This window comes from Dendrobates tinctorius, unplaced genomic scaffold, assembly GCF_039654945.1.
Source record: "Dendrobates tinctorius isolate UK_male_01 unplaced genomic scaffold, ASM3965494v1 ptg000206l, whole genome shotgun sequence".
NCBI classification, from domain to species: domain Eukaryota; kingdom Metazoa; phylum Chordata; class Amphibia; order Anura; family Dendrobatidae; genus Dendrobates; species Dendrobates tinctorius.
The window spans coordinates 2963394-2980631 of record NW_027361873.1 but is presented as its reverse complement, the minus strand read 5'-3'; the positions used below and the strand labels follow the sequence as shown (position 1 = coordinate 2980631).

General features: G+C 42.6%; 1 protein-coding gene across 2 annotated transcripts in view; it reads right to left on the bottom strand.

Moving 5' to 3' along the window:
- The window catches only part of RHBDD3 (rhomboid domain containing 3), a 77076-nt gene that overhangs the window by 57153 nt on the left and 2685 nt on the right, over window positions 1-17238 (bottom strand). For both annotated transcript variants that reach the window (XM_073554108.1, XM_073554107.1), the window contains exon 2: window positions 4780-4945. In XM_073554108.1, the coding sequence (XP_073410209.1) occupies window positions 4780-4915 (136 nt within the window). In that variant the 5' untranslated portion in view covers window positions 4916-4945. The remainder of the gene's footprint in view (window positions 1-4779; window positions 4946-17238) is intronic.

Genomic DNA, 17238 nt, shown 5'->3' with positions numbered 1-17238 from the left:
TGTTTGCACTCAATCTATGTGTGGCCAGATGAGGAGAATGGTTGACCTGCACGCATGCGCGTTGTGGCCCGGGGCCGCGACGCGGCTTCTGGCGTCTCTTCCGGTATGTTGCCATGGCGTCTTTGACGCGGGCTGCGTACTGGTGACGTCGGCGCCGCTCCGCGTCCCTGGTTGCCATAACGGCGGATGCGTCACTTCCGGTCGACACCTCCCCATTTCCGGTCACGGCCTTTTTTAGCTGCCTGGCTCTGCTGTTTGTGACGCCCCCTGACGAAGGACGAGCCTCCGAAACGCGCGTCGGGGCACACGTGCGGTCTCCCCTGTGACTCCTCACCCACCATTGTACATTTTGGTAATATTACCGTTTTTTTGCTGCCTGTCATTTTGTGCATGGTAGCATCGTCACTCCTGTTGGTCATGGAGGGTGAGGGTTAGAGAGTTCTTCCCTCAAATATTTTTCATCTCCCTTATAAGGCCTGGTTGCAATATATTACATATGTAATGGTTATAATGAGGATGCCACACCACCATTGGGTGTTATATGCTGATGGTGACATCCTTTAGCCGCTATTATAGTGACCTTTTTGACAATATGTTTATGTAGTATCATTGCCCTGCTCCAGTGTCTATGTACATATATATCTGTCTATGTTTATCCATTGACCTTGTATTAGTATGTGTATACTATGTGATTAGGACTAATGATAGGGAGTATAGTGTCTTTATGGTATATCTTGGTGAGGAGAATTTTTTGTCCTAGTTGGACTATACTATCTGTATGATCTAGGGAGATCCGCTGTGTTTTCCATAATGCGTGGATTTATCCTGTGCACTTTAGCATTGTTTGTCTAGGTTCTGTTTGTATGTCCCAATAAAGATATATTATATATTTTTATACCGGATCTGTGGTCGTGTCTGAGTGGCTCTCCACTCCCCTCTAATCTATTAGTGGTTCTGGTGCTGTATTCATGTACTGATCATGGTTCTGGCGTGTAATCTTGTACTAATGTTGGTTTTGGTGAGCTATTCATGTATTGATGATGTTTTAGTGATGTATTGTACTGACAGTGGTTCTGATTATGCATTCCTATATTAATGGTGTTTCTTGTGTTGTATCCATGTACTGTACTGATGGTGACAATGTTTCTAATGATGTATTCATGTAAGTACCTCTATTTCTTGGGGGCTCTTGGGCTATGGCTCTTTGTTGAAGGTTTTTACAGATATTCCATTGTTGTGTTACCAGTTTGTAAAGGTATCCATTATTGGATGTAATGTGAATTTTATAATGTAATGAGAAGTTTATAATGCATTTTTTCCCACCACCCTATGTGTTTTGTTGTGTTTTCTTTATTCTTTAAGGTCTTTTCATATTTAATATGAATATATTGTTAATCTTATCTTAAAATGGGAGAGAGAATGGTTAGCATAAATTTTAGTTGAATGTAATTTGTTTACTATGCCCCGGAGGAAGCAAAAAGTGAAACTTGAGCTGGGCTGCTGAGATCACTTGATGGGCTGCTTAGTTATTTAGGATATGCTGTTTTATCTATGACATTTTGTAAGTAGAAATAAAACTTGCACTCTTTTTCTGGTTCAGTGGATATTCACTATTGTGGATTGCCATGTTTTGTACATCTTATTTTCTATAGCACAAAGAAGTTGCCTATTGACACCTATAAAAGCTACAAAAGGAAAATCTCATCTATATCTGTCTGAATTGATGTTAAAGAAAAAACAGTATTAACATCTTCAGGAACTATTATTTTGGAAATAAGTTCCAAAGTTGTGCATAATGTTGTTTTTTGTCACCAAAAGTTCTTCTAATCTCAAAATGCAGTGATAAACACACTAATAATGAAGGACTGCATTCAAAATGGAGTTTCTGGTTTTGTAAAGGCAGGTTGCCGCATACTGACAGCTACACCAAACCAGCAACTGTGCAGAATTTAGTGTTGGGATGTTTATAAACAATATAGTAAAAAGAGTCGTCTCTTTGTGAATAATTGGAGCCGGCACCTGAGTGAGATTTGCTTGCAGTTTCTGAATGGCTCTCACTGGAGGCAAAATTGAAGTGTTCAGCATCCAGAGCAACTGTAATCCCGATTACCAAGCCTTAAAAATACTCTGTCATTAGCTGGCTGCTGGGTGAAGGTTTGATTATAGGGATTTTATCATAAATATGTGATCACCTTCAGGTGAAGGCATATGCAATTAGTATCCATTTGGGACATCACAGGAGGCTGGAGCTGCACTCACTCCCTGCAGCGCACATCGTCACTCCTGGAACAGGACATCACCAGGGGGCAGCGCTTCAGTTAGGGTACCGTTACACTTAGCGATGCACCAGCGATCCCGACAACGATATGGATCGCTGGTGCATCGTTAAGTGGTCGCTAGTGAGCTGCCACACAGGCAGATCTCACCAGCGACATAGCAGGGGTCGGGGGTCGTTACTTACCTGTCAGACGCGGCGATCCTGACATCCTCCCGCCCGCGTCCACGCGTCGCTCGTCGGCGCCACAGGAAGCCCAGCAGGAAGCTGACGACGAGAAATGATCCAGGACGTTCTCGCGCGGTCAGCGACAGACAGCGGGGGAGCCGGTCGGAGGTAAGCATCACATGTAGCGATATCACTAGCAATATCGCTGCTACGTCACAAAATCGGTGACGTTACAGCGATATTGTTAGCGATATCGCTATGTGTAACGGGGGCTTCACTCACGAGGATCAGCCAGGATCCAGGACATCTTCAGAGGGGGTAGCGATGCAAAAAACTAGTGAGTAACTGCAGCACTGCCTCCTGGTATCATCCTGTTCACTACACTACACAGCACATCAAGAGTGGTGACAGAGGGTCACATGTCCCCACATCACATCCACAGTGGTGACAGAGCGTCACATGTCCCCAAATCACATCCACAGTGGTGATAGAGCGTCACATGTCCTCACAAACATAACATCCACAATGGTGATTGAGCTTCATATGTCCTCACAAACATAACATCCACAATGGTGATTGAGCTTCATATGTCCCCACACCACATCCACATTGGTGATAGAACTACACACATACTGACATCAAATCCACAGTGGTGATTGAGCATCACGTCTCCACTTCACATCCACAGTGGTGAAAGAGCTTTACACATACTTTCATCATATCCACAGTGGTGATAGAGCGTCACATGTCCCTACATCACATTCACAGTGGTGATAGAGCGTCACATGTCCCCACATCCCATCCACAGTAGTGATGGAGCTTCACATATCCCCCCATCCCATCCACAGTAGTGATGGAGCTTCACATATCTCCACATCCCATCCACAGTAGTGATAGAGCTTCACATATAGCCACATCACATTCACAGTGGTGATAGAGCTTCACACATACTCACATCAAATCCACAGTGGTGATTGAGCGTCACTTTTCCACTTCACATCCACAGTGGTGATAGAGCTTTACACATACTTACATCATATCCACAGTGGTGATAGCGCTATACTACACAAAGCAGTAATAGTTTATATGTAATACCTGAAGAATACTCATAAGAGTTGAAACGCGTTGTATGCTGTATTAATAAAACTTGGTTTTGGAATATATCATCGTATGATACCTACTGTGATCAAGTAGCGCACAACACCTTGAGAATAACTAAACTACAAACGCGGCTTCCTATTGAAACATCTTGAGTGTCTTCACAAGTGACCAGGATTGTGCTGCAAATCCGGAACAGGGGAACAACAACTAATTCACCCAGTGGAATTATAGACAAGTCCAAAAAGACATCAAAAAGGTAAGTGCAAATAGCACTTGTTTAACATACATTTGAATCTAGTTGCTGCACTGAGAATCTGAGCTCTATCTCCTCTTTCCATTTTCCTATTTTATATCCTGCTGCAGAACCTCATAATTCTCACTTCAGCTGTTGCAGAACCTCATAATACACACCTCAGCTGCTGCAGAACATCATAATACACACATCAGTTCGGTGCGCCAAAAATAAGCCCTCATCCAAAGTCCTGAAAAATGGATACGCTATGGGTCTCGGAAAATGGCGCCAATTTTTTTTTTTTTTTACAAACTTTTTTTTTTTTACCTCTTAAATAAAAAAAATAACTGATAAATGTTTGGTATGTGCAAACTCGTAATGACCTGGAGAATCATAATGGCAGGTCAGTTTTAGCATTTAGTGAACATGGTAAACAAAACCCCAAAAACACAATTGTGATATTGCACTTTTTTTGCAATTTCACCATACTTGGCATATTTTTCCTGTTTTCTTGTACACTATATGGTAAAATCAATTGTGTAGTTCAAAAGTACAACTCATTCCGCAAAAAACATTGCCTTACATGGCCATATTGGCTGAAAAATAAAAAAAAGTTATGGCTCTGGGAAGAAGGAGAGCAAAAAACAAAAACGCAAAATCCCAAGGTCGTAAAGGGGTTAAGGAACATTTTCGAGCAGATTCACTGCAAAAAAAAAAAAAAAAGTGACTGAATATTGCTCACTCTCAACAGATGACCCACTTTCTCAGCTTCCTCACAAGCCGCCAGGGACCTGCCTGTATGAATAGCCACCCAGGCAGCTTGGTCCTAGACGGATATTAAGAGTATGTCTGTTTCTGAAACGTTTCACAGTAAAGCATACCTGGCTGAGATCGTACAGCCAGTGCCTGATACATAATGGGTAGCATGAATCAGATGGAAAGTTCCCTTTAACATACTATTATTACAGTTGTTTTGCACAATTTATGTAATGATTTTTCTCACCGTCCGAAAATACTTGTAACGTTTCCAGATGCAAAAGCAAGTCACTGCACGAGAGAATGATATTCCCCAGTACCAAAAAAAGCATCAGCAAGAGGCATCCTAGTGGTGGTCTCTTTCTAATCATCAGTCTCAGCATCTGTGTAGAAGGTGTGAATCTCCTAAATACCTGCAAAACAGAAGAGTTATTCTAGCACATGACAATAAACATGTAGGATATGAGGGCAAAATGTTGCTTTTAATGTGTACATCACTGCATTCTAAGCTCATCAGGTTTTTCTCCATTTAGAAGGCTGTGAGAGTGAAGGGTATCCCTCACTCACCCCAATGGCCACCCCACAAAACGATCTCGGGGTGCCGTTGGTTGTCAAGACAACAGGTGGCCAAAGAATAACCTCCAGGTTTGCTGGGTAAGATGGGCTATTAAGCAAGCAGGCCTCTTGTCAACGTAACAGACAGGTCTAAAACATTGCAATACTTAAGTATTACAGGGCAGTAAACTTATACTTGCTCACTACCTGCCTGTTCTGCCCAGTGCTGGCTCAGAGCGATCACAGACCACTCCAGCCGGCGATTCTGCTGCTTCACAACAAAAGTCGCTCTTAGGAACTGATCTGTCGATGGGGCACAACTGCCGATATCAGCAAGGAGCTGGCTATCTATCAGCATGACATCGATCTTTACACCCCGTAAACAAATTATCCGGATGAGAAGCAGCTGCTCTGTCAATGTGATGTCAGCGGAAGGCGCAGAATCTCTGATAGGAGCAGTTTGTGACTGCTCTGAACAACCTCAGTACTCATCGTATATTTGGTATTACCATCTCTGGAAAGACTTGAGCTATAAAATGTCACACTATTTAACTCCTACAGCGAACACCATAAAAAATAAAAAAAAAATAAAAAACTCAACATGCTGTCATCCATGTGCAGTCCGATTACTGCGGATGCTGGCAATGGACAGAGAAATTACTTTCTCTGTCTCCTCCGCTGCCATTCTTTCTTGCGAGAGGATGGAAGCACAGACTCTCTGACAAAGTATGAGCTGGGTGTCATTTGTATAATTGGCGCAATTCTCTCGCATGACAGAATCGACGGCCATATGAGCGAGCCTTAAGGGCATAAAAATTCAAATTTAGAAAATTGCAAGTTTTTCTCAATTCTCATCAAATTTCACATTTTCATAAATGCAAATCCTATCGACCTATTACTATCATAAAGCACAACATTCACATAAAAACAGCGTCAGAACCTCGGGGATATGTAGAAGCCATGCAGTTATTACCACATAAAGTGACAGATTTATAAATATCGTGTTAAAGGGGTCCTAATAGAAAAGAAAAAAAATCAGACACTCAACTACTGGATTCCCCAGCTCCTGCCGCACTGCTGCCAGAGTCCCTCAACATCCTCCTGGCTTTCTCTTTTCGCATGTGACATTAGATGACCACTGCAGCCAGTCAGTGACTATTGATTGGGTGCAGTGATCACTTTAAGCACCCTAGCTGAGGAGGAAGCCAGGAGACTGGCAGAGGTTCAGTAAGTGTCTTTTGTTATGTTAGCACCGCCATGGTTAGATTGTTACTTCCTGGCCGAGTTGACTTATATTGGTACAGTATTAGGGAACATATAACTTCATTATCACGATTTTTCTGCTTTTTTTTGGAGGCGAGATAAAGAAAAAAAAAAAACACCATCTTGGCATTGGTTTTATTTTATTACAGTATTTATTGTGTGGGTTAAATAACCTGATCCCTTTATACTGATAGTACGAGTCGTTAAAGATGCAGTGACACCAATTATTTATATGTACCTGGATTTCTATTTTTTTTTTTTTTACACAATAAAACATTTTTATTGGGATTTTTTTGTGTGCTTTTATGTATTTTTACACTTTTTATCTTACATTTAAGATTTTATTTTTTTCTCGCCATTTCGATTGCTGCTACAGGTGCATCTCACAAAATTAGAATATCATCCAAAAGTAAATTTATTTTAGCTCTTCAATGCAAAAAGTGAAACTCATATATTATATAGTCATTACAAACAGTGATCTATTTCATGGGTTTATTTCTGTTAATGTTGATGATTATGGCTTACAGCCAATGAAAACCCAAAAGTCATTATCTCAGTAAATTAGAATACTTTATAACACCAGCTTGAAAAAACGATTTTAAAATCCGAAATGTTGGCCTACTGAAATGTATGTTCAGTAAATGCACTCAATACTTGGTCGGGGCTCTTTTGGCATCAATTACTCCATCAATGCGGCATGATATGGAGTCGATCAGCCTGTGGTACTGCTGAGGTGTTATGGAAGCCCAGGTTGCTTTGATAGCAGCCTTCAGCTCATCTGCATTGTTGGGTCTGGTGTCTCATCTTCCTCTTGACAATACCCCATAGGTTCTCTATGGGGTTAAGGTCAGGTGAGTTTGCTGGCCAATCAAGCACAGTGATACTGTTGTTTTTAAACCAGGTATTGGTACTTTTGGCAGTGTGGACAGGTGCCAAGTCCTGCTGGAGAATGACATTTCCATCTCCAATAAGCTTGTCGGCAGAGAGAAGCATGAAGCGCTCTAAAACCTCCTGGTATTTGGCTGAGCTGACTTTGGTCTTGAAAAAACACAGTGGACCTACACCAGAAGATGATATGACTCCCCAAACCATCACTGATTGTTAAAACTTCACACTATACCTCAAGAAGCTTGGATTGTGTGCCTCTGCACTCTTTCTCCAGACTCTGGGACCTTGATTTCCATTTCTATGCAGCCGCACACTCCGATTCTGAGTGCCGGCGACAGTGCCAGGTTTTGATTCCCGAGTTTCTCCCATCACACTCGCAATGTGACCCCGGCCTCACAAAAAGAATCTGCTGCAATCCAATGCTGTAATGTCTGTATACTCTCTTTTGCTTCCTCTCCTGCCCAGGAGCTGTGGTATTATTAGATTTTCTCAGCACAGAAAATATTTTATTTAAACACATCCAATTCTGGAACTTATTATTATTCTAAGATCTATTGATTAAAATGAAGTTTTGTTCATGGGAAACTCCTTTAACCCCTTCACCCCCAAGGGTGGTTTGCACGTTCATGACCGGGCCAATTTTTACAATTCTGACCACTGTACCTTTATGAGGTCATAACTCTGGAACGCTTCCATGGATCCCGGTGATTCTGACATTGTTTTCTCGTGACATATTGTACTTCATGTTAGTGGTAAAATTTCATTCAAATAACTTGTGTTTATTTGTGAGAAAAACGGAAATTTGGCGAAAATTTTGAAAATTTCGCAATTTTCCAACTTTGAATTTTTATGCCCTTAAATCACAGAGATACGGCACACAAAAAACTTGATAACTAACATTTCCCACATGTTTACTTTACATCAGCACAATTTTGGAACCAAAATTTTTTTTTGTTAGGAAGTTATAAGGGTTAAAATTTGACCAGCGATTTCTCATTTTTACAACACCATTTTATTTTTAGGACCACATCACATTTGAAGCCACTTTGAGGGGTCTATATGATAGAAAATACCCAAAAGTGACACCATTCTAAAAACTGCACCCCTTAAAGTGCTCAAAACCACATTCAAGAAGTTTATTAACCCTTTAGGTGCGTCACAGGAATTTTTTTGAATATTTAAAAAAAAATGAACATCTAACTTTTTTTCATAAAAAAAATACTTCAGGTTCAATTTTTTTTATTTTACCAAGGGTAACAGGAGAAATTGGACTGCAAAAGTTATTGTGCAATTTGTCCTGAGTACGCAGATACCTGATATGTGGGGGGGAGCCACTGTTTCGGTGCATGGCAGAGCTCAGAATGGAAGGAGCGCCGTTTGACTTTTTCAATGCAAAATTGGCTGGAATTCAGATTGGACGCCATGTCACGTTTGGAGAGTCCCTGATGTACCTAACCAGTGGAAACCCCCTACAAGTGACCCCATTTTGGAAACTAGACCCCCCAAGGAACTTATCTAGATATGTGGTGAGAACTTTGAACCCACAAGGGCTTTACAGAAGTTTATAACGTACAGCGGTACAATTAAAAAATCATATTTTTTCCACAAAAATGATCTTTTCACCCCAATTTTTATTTTCCCAAGGGTAACAGGACCCTAAAAGTTATTGTGCAATTTGTCCTGAGTACGCTGATACTCCACATGTGGGGGTAAACCACTATTTGGGCGCATGGCAGAGCTCGGAAGGGAAGCAGCGCCATTTGACGTTTTTGGCTGGAATTGAGATCGGACACCATGTCGCGTTTGGAAAACCCCTGATGTACCAAAACAGTGGAAACCCCCCACAAATGACACCATTTTGGAAATTAGACCCCCTACGGAACTTATCTAGATGTGTGGTGAGCACTTTGACCCCCCCAGTGCTTCACAGAAGTTTATAATGCCCGGGCGTGAAAATAAAAAATTCGTATTTTTTCCACAAACATGATCTTTTAGTCACCATTTTTTTATTTTCCCAAGGGTACCAGGAGAAATTGGACCCCAAAAGTTGTTGTCCAATTTGTCCTGAGCATGCTGATACCCCATATGTGGGAGAAAACTACTGTATGGGCACACGTCGGGGCTCGGAAGGGAAGTAGTGACGTTTTGGAATGCAGACTTTGATGGAATGGTCTGCGGGTGTCATGTTGCCTTTGGAGAGCCCCTAATGTACCTAAACAGTGGAAATCCCCCACAAATGACACCATTTTGTAAACTAGACCCCCCAAGGAACTTATCTAGATGTGTGGTGAGCACTTTGAACCCCCCAGTGCTTCACAGAAGTTTATAACGCCCGGGCGTGAAAATAAAAAATTCGTATTTTTTCCACAAACATGATCTTTTAGTCACCATTTTTTTATTTTCCCAAGGGTACCAGGAGAAATTGGACCCCAAAAGTTGTTGTCCAATTTGTCCTGAGTATGCTGATACCCCATATGTGGGAGAAAACTACTGTATGGGCACACGTCGGGGCTCGGAAGGGAAGTAGTGACGTTTTGGAATGCAGACTTTGATGGAATGGTCTGCGGGTGTCATGTTGCCTTTGGAGAGCCCCTAATGTACCTAAACAGTGGAAACCCCCCACAAATGACCCCATTTTGAAAACTAGACCCAATAAGGAACTTATCTAGATGTGAGGTGAGCACTTTGAACCCCCAAGAGGTTCACAGAACTTTATAATGCCAGGGCATGAAAATAAAAAAATCATATTTTTTCCAGAAACATGATCAATTAGTCCCCAATTTTTTCATTTTCCCAAGGGTAACAGGAGAAATTGGACCCCCAAAAGTTGTTGTCCAATTTGTCCTGAGTACGCTGACACCCCATATGTGGGAGAAAACTACTGTATGGACACACGTCGGGGCTCGAAAGGGAAGCAGTGACGTTTTGGAATGCAGACTTTGATGGAATGGTCTGCGGGTGTCATGTGCGTTTGGAGAGCCCCTGATGTAACTAAACTATTGAAACTCCCCACAAGTGACCCCATTTTGGACACTAGACCCACCACGGAACTTATCTAGATGTGTGGTGAGCACTTTGAACCCCCAAGTGCTTCACAGAAGTTTATAACACTTGGACGTGAAAATAAAAAAAATCATTTTTTTCCACAAAAATGATATTTTTGCCCCCAATTTTTTATTTTCCTAAGGGTAACAGGAGAAATTGGACCCCAAAAATTGTTTTGCAATTTGTCCTGAGTAGGTTGATACCCTACATGTGGGGTAAAACACTGTTTGGGCGCATGGCAGAGCTTGGAAGGGAAGGAGCAACATTTGACTTTTTCAACTCAGAATTGGCTGGAATTGAGATCAGACGCCATGTTGCATTTGGAGAGCCCCTGATGTGCCCAAACAGTGGAAACCCCCCAATTATAACTCCAACCCTAACCCCAACACACCCCTAACCCTAATCTGAGCCCTAACCCTAGCCCTAACCCTAGCCCTAACCCTAACCCTAGCCCTAACCCTAGCCCTAACGGGAAAATGGAGATAAATACTTTTTTTTTTACATTTTATTATTTTTCCCTAACTAAGGGGGTGATAACGGGGGTTTGATTTACTATTTATGGCGGTTTTTATATTTGGCAGCTGTCGCACGCTAAAAGACGCTTTTTATTGTAAAAATAGTTTTTGCATCACCACATATTGAGAGCTATAATTTTTCCGTATTTTGACCCACCGAGTCATGTGAGGTCTTATTTTTTGCAGGACGAGTTGACGTTTTTATTGGTACCATTTTCGGGCACGTGACATTTTTTGATCGCTTTTTATTCCTATTTTTGGGACACAGAATGAACAAAAACCAGCGTTTCATGAATTTCTTTTGGGGGGTGCGTTTACACCGTTCCGCGTGCGGTAAAATTGATAAAGCGGTTTTATTCTTCGGGTCAGTACGGATACAGCGATACCTGAATTATGTCATTTTTTTATGTTTTTGTCGGTTTTATGCAATGAAAACTATTTTATATAAAAAATAATTATTTTTGCATCGGTTTATTCTGTGAGCTATAACTTTTTTATTTTTTTGCTGATGATGCTGTGTGGCAGCTCGTTTTTTGCGGGACAAGATGACGTTTTCAGCGGTACCATGGATATTTATATGCGTCTTTTTGATCGCGCGTTATTACACTTTTTGTTTGGCGGTATGATAATAAATCATTATTTTTTGCTTCGTTTTTTATTTTTATTTTTTAAGGGGTTCGCTAAAGGGGTTAACTAATGGGACAGTTTTATAGGGCGGGTCATTACGGACGCGGCGATACCTAATATGTGTACTTTTATTGTTTTTTTTTTTTATTATTTCCAAAAAATGGATTTATTGGGGGAATATTTTTTTTTTTTTTTCTAATTTATTTGGCGATTTTTTTTAAATTATTTTAACACTTTTTTTTATTTTTTTTTTACTTTATTAAATAGTCCCAGGTGGGACATCACTGTCCTGTGCCAGATCGCTGATCTGTCACATCACAGATCACTGTGACAGATCAGCGATCTGACACAGGCACTGCAGAAGGCTTCCTCATGTCTGCGCTTTGCAGGCACTGAGGAAGCCAGCTTCCTCAGGCCCCCGTCGCCATCTTGGATCCGGGGGCCTGGAGGAAAGGAGTCCCCCGCAGCAGCGCTGCACATTGCGCTGCCGTGGGGGGCTCAGGGAAGCACGGAGGGAGCCCCCTCCCTGCCGATGCTTCCCTTTAACCCCCGGTACACCGCGATCATGTTTGATCGCGGTGTGCAAGGGGTTAACGTGTCGGGGGCGGTCTGTGATAATCAGCTGACACCCGGCCGCGATCAGCGGCGCTCACCACGTGGGCGCCGCTGATCGCGCTAGACGTACTATCCCGTCCATGGGCATAGGGGCCCGGGTCCCATGGACGGGATAGTACGTCTCATGTCAGGAAGGGGTTAAGCGATCAGAACCAGATCTGGATGCTGTCGGCTATGTAAAACAGCTGGTGTCTGTCTGGTATGAAGCAGGCTCAGCTCCTGAAACTGTTTCATACATTCCTTACTAAATTGTGACTAAAATATACATCTTAGGGCTCTTTCTTGCATCCATGTCTCCAGTACGTGTGGTGACAGTTTTCACACATACTGGAGACACTGACACACTTAGACCCTCTGTGCACATCTCAGTGTGTTTCCACTGACCGTGTGCCCATGGGCAAAACAAGCTGACATGTCCGATTTTTACCGTCAGCAAGGGCCGCAAAACGGCCCACACACGAAATAATGATCATTATTCATATAGCGCCAACATATTCAGCAGCGTTTTACAGTTTAACAGTTCCAAACACAACAGTCATAAGTAGAGTTGAGCGATACCGTCCGATACTTCAAAGTATCGTATCGGATGGTATCGGCCGATCTTTAAAAAAAAGTATCGGTATCGCCGATTCCGATACCGGAAGTCCCATTCAAGTCTATGGGACTTCCGGTATCGGAATAAGAAAAACCCTTTCCTGCCCTTGTACAGCCTCTCTGGGGTCTGTACGGGCCTTTCGGGGGGCTGTGCCGGCCTGCCAGGGGGTCTGAGCAGGCTCCGGTGGTCTGTGCCGGCCTGCCGGTGGTCTGTGCAGGCTCCGGGGGGCTGTGCCGGCCAGCCGGGGGGCTGTGCAGGCTCCGGGGGGCTGTGCCGGCCTGCCGGGGGGCTGTGCCGGCCTGCCGGGGGGCTGTGCAGGCTCCGGGGGGCTGTGCCGGCCTGCCGGGGGGCTGTGCCGGCCTGCCGGGGGGCTGTGCAGGCTCCGGGGGTCTGTGCAGGCATCGTCCGATGGGACTACAAGTCCCATCGGGCGATGCCTGCTACCATGACAGTGATTGACACATTAGCCAATGATGGGACAGTAGTAGTCCCATCATCCGGCTAATGTGTTAAATGTAAAAAAAAAAATAAAAAAAAAAAATTACATGCTACATACATACAACATGCATACTACATACATGCTACATTCATACTACATACTACATACATGCTACATTCATACTACATATATACTACATGCATGCTACATACATACTGCATGCTACATACATACCACATATATACTACATATATACTACATGCATGCTACATGCATGCTACATGCTACATACATAACACATATATACTACATACATACTACATGCATGCTACATACATACTACATACATACTACATACATACTGCATGCTACATACATACTACATACATACTACATGCATGCTACATACATACTACATATATACTACATGCATGCTACATACATACTACATGCTACATACATACTACATATATACTACATACATACTACATACATGCTACATACATACTGCATGCTACATACATACTACATATATACTACATACATACTACATACATGCTACATACATACTGCATGCTACATACATACTACATACATACTACATACATACTACATGCATGCTACATACATACTACATGCATGCTACATACATACTACATGCATGCTACATGCATGCTACATACATACTACATGCTACATACATACCACATATATACTACATACATACAATACATTCATACAATACATACATAGACATACAGTACATATAACATAGAGTAACATACTTACCAATACTTGTCACATTGTTCCCCGAAGCCATTGTCTTTTCCGGGATAAATATTAACATAACAAACCACAAAAATACTCACCCACGATCCGAAGCAGTCCACGAGTGTGTCCCACGACGATCTTGGGTAGAGAACGGCAGCATCAGATGATGCTGCCGTTCTCTACGGGCTGCAGGAATCCAATGACGGAAGGTAGGTATCCTTCCGCACTGTATTCCTCCGCCACTTAAAAAAAAAAAGTCCCTAGTCTCACTTTATGCCATTGCTGTGTGGGAATTTCCCACACAGCAATGGCATAAAGTGAGACTAGGGACTTTTTTTTTTTAAGTGGCGGAGGAATACAGTGCGGAAGGATACCTACCTTCCGTCATTGGATTCCTGCAGCCCGTAGAGAACGGCAGCATCATCTGATGCTGCAGTTCTCTACCCAAGATCGTCGTGGGACACACTCGTGGACTGCTTCGGATCGTGGGTGAGTATTTTTGTGGTTTGTTATGTTAATATTTATTCCGTAGACGACAATGGCTTCGGGGAACAATGTGACAAGTATTGGTAAGTATGTTACTCTATGTTATATGTACTGTATGTCTATGTATGTATTGTATGAATGTATTGTATGTATGTAGTATATATGTGGTATGTATGTAGCATGTAGTATGTATGTAGCATGCATGTAGTATGTATGTAGCATGCATGTAGTATGTATGTAGCATGCATGTAGTATGTATGTAGTATGTATGTAGTATGTATGTAGCATGCAGTATGTATGTAGCATGTATGTAGTATGTATGTAGTATATATGTAGAATGTATGTAGCATGCAGTATGTATGTAGCATGTATGTAGTATGTATGTAGTATATATGTAGTATGTATGTAGCATGTAGTATGTATGTAGCATGCATGTAGTATATATGTAGTATGTATGTAGCATGCATGTAGTATGTATGTAGCATGTATGTAGTATATATGTAGTATGTATGTAGCATGTAGTATGTATGTAGCATGCATGTAGTATATATGTAGTATGTATGTAGCATGCATGTAGTATGTATGTAGTATGCAGTATGTATGTAGTATGTATGTAGCATGCATGTAGTATGTATGTAGCATGCATGTAGTATGTATGTAGTATGTATGTAGCATGCAGTATGTATGTAGCATGTATGTAGTATGTATGTAGTATGTATGTAGCATGCATGTAGCATGTATGTAGCATGCATGTAGTATGTATGTAGTATTTTTTTTTTTTTTTTTTAACATTTAACACATTAGCCGGATGATGGGACTACTACTGTCCCATCATTGGCTAATGTGTCAATCACTGTCATGGTAGCAGGCATCGCCCGATGGGACTTGTAGTCCCATCGGACGATGCTTGCACAGACCCCCGGACATCAGCACAGCCCCCCGGCAGGCCGGCACAGCCCCCCGGCAGGCCGGTACAGACCCCCACAGGGTGCACAGACCACCGGCAGGCCGGCACAGCCCCCCGGCAGGCCGGTACAGACCCCGGGCAGTCCACACAGCCCCCCGGCAGGCCGGCACAGCCCCCCGGCAGGCCGGCAGAGACCCCCGGAAGGCCCGAAATGACGGCGCATCATGATGCGCACACACCGCGCATCATGATGACGTCAGGCCGTCAATCAACTGAACTTCCGATTCCGATGCCGAATTCCGATATTGAAAAAATATCGGAAGTCGGTATCGGAATTCCGATACAGCAAGTATCGGCCGATACCCGATACTTGCGGTATCGGAATGCTCAACACTAGTCATAAGTAACAACGTTAACTATAATACAATAATTAAAGCAAAATAAGACGCTTGTGAGAACTTACAATCTACAATGAGGTGGGGGAGATACAAAGTAGAAGTGTGTATTTACAATGATGTATTTACAATGATGGTCCAGCTATCTTGAGGGAGTGAGGGATAGATGGAGATAGTGAATGGGCTACACCCGCACACTTACACATAAAATTACTTTGATTAGGGAACGTGATAGGCCGCTCTGAACAAATGTGTTTTGAGGAAGCGCCTAAAACTGTGCAAATTTTGGATAGTCCTAATTTCTTGGGGTAGAGAATTCCAGAGGATTGGCGCAACACAGGAGAAAAAAAAACAAGAAAGCAACAAAATTGACCCCTAAAAATTAACTTTTAATTGAATAATTAAAAACTTTAGACCAGCGGTTCTCAACCTGGGGGTCGAACGACCAAAACACAGGGGTCGCCTAAAGCCATCGGAAAATACATATTTCCGATAGCTTTAGCCGCTGAGAAGTGTGATACCGTCTGCAGCAGCGCTATTCAGCTAGAACACATGTCGTAATGGATGCGTGTTCCAAACTGAATGCCTGCGCACATGCGCAGACATGATTGCATCATCCGTCCGGGGCCTAAAGGGGCGAGGGAAGCGGGGGGAACGCTCCACAGTCCATAGCAGCGCATTACGTGTGTCTGGCGCTTGCTGACGCCATCAGTGGGCGGACGCAGCAAGCACCGGAGGACAGAAGCCTAGGAGGCGGAGAGGTAAGAGGCGGAGAGCCAAGAGAGCCTGCGAGATGCTGTGCAGAAACTGCAGTGTATCCGATGACGTAGTTCACACTGTTCTATATAGAAAACTTGCCACTAATCTGGAAAAAAACAGATCCATTAGTTAAGCATGTGAATACGGCCCCCTGGTAAGAGTAACAGGTGTGTAGCAATGAGAATACATAAGGCATATCAGGTATTTACATTCCGATTCATAACTGTAGCAAAATTACAGTTTTAAAGTAGCCACCAAAATTATTTTTTGGTTTGGGGTCACCGCAACATTAGGAACTCTATTGCGGGGTCACGGCATTAGAAAGGTTGAGAACCACTGCTTTAGACAATCCCAGCTCATAGGGTACAGGGCAATATATCACCAAAAAATAAAGATACCAGGGGCAGCTACGCTTGCCCTAATAGGTCCCTTCCTGACTGCGGAGGTTGGCACCCTAGTTGTTGACGATATGGCGCCCCCGCTCAATGTCGGTAGCCCTAGAACACCCTAATATTCCCTAATCAAAAAAAGAGGATACACAGAAAAAAAACACACACATACATATATACCCGAAAAACCCGTAGTGGAGAGACTAGGTAAAGTCTCTTTAAAAGTGCAAAAATGCTGTAAACTTATCTCGTTGTAACAAAAGTGGGCACACAACCCACAATATAGACAATGAGGTAGACTTATCTCGGAGTAAAAAATTCTTAATAATGCAGCTTAAATATCTTATCTCGGAGTAAAAAGAGCTTATGCTGCAAGCAATGACAGACCATGAAAAAATATTTTCACAAAAAAGCTCAAATGAAAAACATCTACACAGAATAAAGGGGGAAAAAAAAA